This window comes from Pituophis catenifer, unplaced genomic scaffold (genome assembly GCF_029215685.1).
Source record: "Pituophis catenifer annectens isolate HBS135680 unplaced genomic scaffold, rPitCat1.0.hap2 SCAF_2, whole genome shotgun sequence".
NCBI classification, from domain to species: Eukaryota; Metazoa; Chordata; class Lepidosauria; order Squamata; family Colubridae; genus Pituophis; species Pituophis catenifer.
In genome coordinates, this window is record NW_027256882.1 from 145055886 (window position 1) to 145061885 (window position 6000).

At 40.1% G+C, this 6000-nt stretch overlaps 1 protein-coding gene across 1 annotated transcript in view; it reads right to left on the bottom strand.

Moving 5' to 3' along the window:
- The window catches only part of LOC139310559 (ABC-type organic anion transporter ABCA8-like), a 62213-nt gene extending 56438 nt beyond the window's left edge, over positions 1 to 5775 (bottom strand). Inside the window, exons 1-3 of the mRNA XM_070934738.1 lie at positions 5660 to 5775; positions 4589 to 4790; positions 1457 to 1615 (exon numbers count right to left, since the gene is read on the bottom strand). Of these exons, the coding sequence (XP_070790839.1) occupies positions 1457 to 1615; positions 4589 to 4790; positions 5660 to 5764 (466 nt within the window). The 5' untranslated portion in view covers positions 5765 to 5775. The remainder of the gene's footprint in view (positions 1 to 1456; positions 1616 to 4588; positions 4791 to 5659) is intronic.
- Positions 5776 to 6000: the final 225 nt, after the last annotated feature.

Sequence of the window (6000 nt, forward strand, 5' to 3'; positions counted from 1 at the left end):
ATTGACTATGCCAAAGCCTTTGATTGTGTGGATCACAACAAATTGTGGCAGGTTCTTAAAGAGATGGGAGTACTAGACCATCTTATTTGTCTCTTGAGAAACCTACATGCGGGTCAAGAACCAACAGTGAGAACTGGGCATGGAACTACTGATTGGTTCAAAATTGGGAAAGGAATCCGGTAAGGCTGTATACTGTCACCCTGCCTATTTAACTTATAAGCAGAATACATCATGAGAAAGGCGGGACTAGATGAATCAAAAATTGGAATTAAGATTGCTGGGAGAAATATCAACAACCTCAGATATGCAGATGATACCACTCTAATGGCCAAAAGTGAAGAGGAACTAAAGAGTCTCTTGATGCTGGTGAAGAAGGAGAGTAGAAAAGTTGGCTTGAAACTCAATATTAAGAAAACTAAGATCATGGCATCTGGCCTTCTCAATTCCTGGCTAATAGATGGGGAATAAATGGAGGTAGTGACAGATTTTATTGTCCTGGGCTCCAAGATCACTGCAGATGGGGACTGCAGCCAAGAAATTAAAAGACGCTTGCTCCTGGGGAGGAAAGCTATGGCAAATCTAGACAGCATTCTAAAAAGCAGAGACACCACCCTGCCAACAAAAGTGCGTATAGTCAAGGCTATGGTTTTCCCAGTTGCAATGTATGGCTGCGAAAGTTGGATCATAAGAAAGGCTGAGCGCCAAAGAATTCAGGCCTTTGAACGATGGTGTTGGAGAAGACTCCTGGGAGTCCCTTGAACTGCAAGGCGATCAAACCGGTCAGTCCTAGAGGAGATCAACCCTGAATGCTCTTTAGAAGGCCAGATCCTGAAGATGAAACTCAAATACTTTGGCCACCTAATGAGAAGTAAGTACTCACTGGAGAAAAGCCTAATTCTGGGAAAGACTGAGGGCAAAAGAAAGGGACAAAAGAGAATGAGGTGGCTAGATGGAGTCACTGAAGCAGTAGGTGTGAGTTTAAATGGACTCCAGAGGATGGTAGAGGACAAAAAGCCCTGGACGAACATTGTCCATGGGGTCATGATGGGTCGGACACGACTTTGCAACTAACAACAACAAGAAGAAGACATTAATTATGATATATTTAACTGGAAACAATGTGCATGACGCATGAACTCAATGTGATTGTTTTTTATATGTATAAAATTTTCATTAAAATTTTAAATTACAATAGTTTTATCAAGATGATCAAGGTCAGCTAGGTGCTGTCATATGCAATGAGGCCAAATATGTTACACTCTCATTTAAAGAAAAGAATTATATTATTTAAATATGAATCTGTACAACCGATATAAAGAAGAAAGTCCTTTTCATATGTTACATTAATGACATATAAGACTATAGAAATGCAAAAACCCAAATCTGCATCTAACTTTCCTGTACACATATACGTATTTGGAAACTGGAACATAAGCACACAAATATCATAAATTACCTATCTCTCCAATATGTTGATTTGGGGAAACCATTATATATGAAGGGAATCGGAGTCGATATGAGACTTCATCTTGAAATACAACTCCAATTAGGTCTGTTTCTTCCACTTGTGCTTCTTCCATGAATTTTTCATCTTCCATCACTTCTGTCTCTACACCTTTAGCACAGAAATCTGGTTAATATGTGTGATCGCATGCAGGAATGACACAGAAAAACCGTCTCATTGTCTAGATGTTTGACTAGGTGCATCAATCTAGCATTCCATGAAGATAGCCCAAAAGGCAGGATTTGGCAAAAGTATTCAATCAATCAAACAAACAAACAAATTTTTATTTGATCATAGACCAGCATGTAGGATACAGTTAATGAAAATAAAATTTAAAAAATGTGTATATACAGTATATAAATATTTTAAAATATCTGAAATATCTAAGAGGGGTTAGACCCTACAGCGTAAATTGCAGATTATTTAGCAGTACTTAGACAGAAAGATGGAGTCAGATTGATCCAAGAATAACATTTTAAGATAAAATGAATTTGAATAACCTGGGTATTTAATTAAAAAATGGAAACAATATGTACTGCCATGATCCTGCCTAGACTAGGGATAATAGAGAACAATGTGTTCCATCAACAAGAAGCAATGGATGGAAACTAATTAGGGAGAGAACCAACCTAGAACTAAGGAGAAATTTCCTGACACAACAATTCTGTGGAATTGAGCAGGAGGTCGAATTAGAAGACATGAGCACATTCCCCCTTGCTTAAGCAGTGGGTGAGCATATACAGGTGCACTCCAGTGGTGGGTTTCAAATTTTTTTACTACCGGTTCTGTGGGCGTGGCTTGGTGGGTGTGGCTTGGTGGGTGTGGCTTGGTGGGCGTGGCACGGGAAGGATACTGTAAAATCTCCATTCCCTCCCCACTCCAGGAGAAGGATACTGCAAAATCCCCATTTCCTCCCTATCAGCTGGGACTTGGGAGGCAGAGAATAGATGGGGGTTGGGGCCAGTCAGAGGTGGTATTTACCGGTTCTCCAAACTACCTAAAATTTCCGCTACCGGTTCTCCAGAACTGGTCAGAACTTGCTGAAACCCACCTCTGGCGTGCTCCACTCCATTTGCCCAAGCGCCAGACATGCGTGCCTGCCGCTCGCGCAAATGGAGCTGTGTGCATGCACACGCAAAACTGGAAAAGTTGGGGAACTCTGGGGTAAAGAAAAGGCCCTTCTGAATTTGGGAATTGTTATGTGATTGAGATATCTGGTAGTTGAAGACAATGTGCAGAGAGCCTCAAGAGGTGTTTCTGGGTCAGGCTAAGAAGTCGGCTTGCAGCTCTGGCAAAAGCATTAATTATATTAACTAAAACCTATGCTTTTGTTAGTATACAGTTACTCCGTGTTTCGTGGCCACAACTGGGACTGGCAACTTGGTTGTTAAGTGAAGCAGATACAAACTGCAACTGTGCTTACGATCTTACTTCAGCTTTGTTTTGCCCTATAGACCTGTGAAGGTCATGACTGGGAGGAGGATGAAAAAGTTTCATTTTCATCTTCATCATAACTGCAAACTGTTGCTAAGTGTGGCAGTTGTTAAATGAGAACCTGTATTTAAAAGGGAATAGACTACAGATAGGCAAATGGAAACTTGGGAGGAAAAAGGCAATTTGCTTCACTTTTAGACACAATAATGTCAAAATAACTGTCAAGGTTCCGACTAACAAACTCAAACAAATCAGAAGTCTGAGACTGGAATCTTCCTCAAAAAACTTCTTTATTGGGTACATCATATTGGCACGATTAAAGGCAAAACCAACTCTATGTTTCCCGCTGTTTCAGTATAATTAAAAGAGTAAATGATTCTCTCCCCAAGTGTCACAGGTCACATTGACCAATTAGGCACTCTTCTCCATCTTCATCTGACACTTGTGGAGATGATCTTGGTTCCCATGGGGAAGTTCTGTGTTATGTCTAGCAAGGCATTCCAGCCTCTCCCCCCCATTCTGCCTTCTGCCAGGTTCAGTTTCAAGTTGACAATAACACGGTCCATGCTTTCATGCTTGAATCAGTGTTCCATACACGTATATACAGGTAGTCCTTGACTTATGTCAAATAGTCACTAAACCAACAGTTGTAAGTCAACCTGTAATAGGTGGAATTTGAATCACAACACATGCTGTTACTTGCCCTCTCTTGTAACCCCTGTGCAGGTACCTACAATTTGGTTCTCAAACACTATCCATTCAGCCATCAACAGATCTGAAAGAAGTGTGTGTATGTATTTCTGTCTGTTTCTGTCTCTGTATAGGATCTGAGCCAACTGATGGATCCACTGTTGTTGTTTGGACTTGTTCAAAATGTAACCTGTTAAAACAGGTTGTTGGTAGGGCAAAATGCATAGAAGTGAGCTTCAGATTATATTAAACTTTGATTAATTGCACTTTAATTTTGAGTCTTGAGAGTAATTAAAAGGAACAAATTAATATTTTTGAATAGACATGGTTTCAATTACAAACAGAAATCTATTTCCAGCACAGTATAATTTGGCTTTAGAACCCTTTCTACTTTACTCAGTTTATTTTTGTCACAGTAAAGTTGGAATAGAGAAAACAATGTTTCAAAACCTAAGTAATTTATACAATGCTTAAATCCTAAGAAAAATGCTGATAGGTTATACTCTGCTTTGAAAATAACTCACAGATAACCAAATACTTTTCCTGCAGAAACAAATGCTAAGGTAAAGGTAAAGTTCCCCTCACACATATGTGCTAGTCGTTCCCAACTCTAGCACATATCTCCATTTCAAAGCCGAAGAGCCAGCACTGTCTGAAGACATTTCCGTGGTCATGTGGCCGGCATGACTAAATGCCAAAGCCGCACGGAACGCTGTTACCTTCCCACCAAAGGTGGTCCCTATTTTTCTACTTGCATTTTTATGTGCTTTTGAACTGCTAGATTGGCAGAAGCTGGAACAAGTAACTGCAGCTCACCCTGTTACACGGCACTAGGGATTCGAACCAATGAACTGTCAATCTTTTGATTGACAAGCTCAGCATCTTAGCCACTGAGCCACCGCATCCCTTTCTTACTTGGTATTAAATGTTACTTGGTATTAAAAGAAAAGATAGATATACCTTTCAAGATAGATATTGTTTCTATTTTGTCCATTATTTCTCTTGCCAAAGTGGTATTTGGAGTATAAGCAATTCTAAGTCCAGTATTATTCCCGGGAAGTTTCCCAAGGATGGCTAAAGGTACTTCTTGGGGAGACTCATAGTATATCATGTTTGCCATTATTATCGCTGCAATGAGAAGAGCCAAGGACGAGGACCATTCCTGGAGACACAAATCAGACATACATCTTAGCAATGTAATAATATAATATTATAAACGGGCTTGGAAGCATAATGTTGGGACATGCTAATTAATATACAGCATTAAGAACTCAGAATGATAACTGTAGGAGATGACCAGGCTGAGCCCGAGGGAGGGGTGAAATCTCAATTGTGACTGGACTTGATTTTATGATCATTTTTATGATGGTTATAAAGCAAGTCACCAGAGTCACTAAGCAAATCATATGGTTGCTAAGTAAGCCACCTAATCATTAAGCAAATCCGGCATAACCAATGATAATTTTCTGCCAGCAAGAAACATCGCAAGTTGTGGTCATTTGACTGCAGGACACTGCAAACGGTCATACATGGGAGTCATTGCCAAGAACCCTAAATACAACCACTTGACAGTAGAATGTGAGCAGTAGTTGTAATTTCAAAGATGCATGTTACAGTATCTTTTTTGAAGCCCATCGCAGCTGTGACTGGTCATTAAGTGACCCCTTGTAAGGACTTGATGAAATTTTGGCAGCCTTCAGCCTACCCACTTGTTCAGGTCTGCATAAACAGAAAAAGGCAGGAAGAAAACAGGATGCTTTCCCATAAATCGTTAACACTTCACACTTCTGTGTAGCTGTTTTGAACTAGATTCTCTCTTGTTTGGACTAAAAGAAGGCACCAAAGGATAAACAGATGGATAACTTTAAAGAATCCCCAAACAATGCCTTTCGATAACAATGTAGAGCAATGAACACAAATACATTGTAGCCCTTTTCTTGACTGTCTCTTTAAAAAGGGAGAAGGAAAACCAGAAGAAAGCAAAGCGAGCTGGAACTCCATTTAAAGCCTCATTTAATGGTGTATACTTGCCTGAAAACTGTGCATTCTCATTCTCCACTTCAACATTACATTTTTCCACAGGAGGGCAACAGTCTGTTGACATACGCTTCTTTCTCTTATGCGCGGTTTCTGCATTTTAAAGTCCACTGGACATCAGAAAGGGCCCTACAGAGAGATCTTGACACTGAGCGCACTGCAGTAGGACACACAAGTTAAACGGAGCAATTCTCCTCCCCCTCCTGCTTTATTACGCAATGCTCTGTGTTTCATAAAAGATTAATAGAACTGTGCAGGGTTTTGAGCTAGCATTGCTGGAGAAGGTTTCATTTTTTTAACCAGCTATAACAGCAAAAAAAGGGGGGAAGGAATCA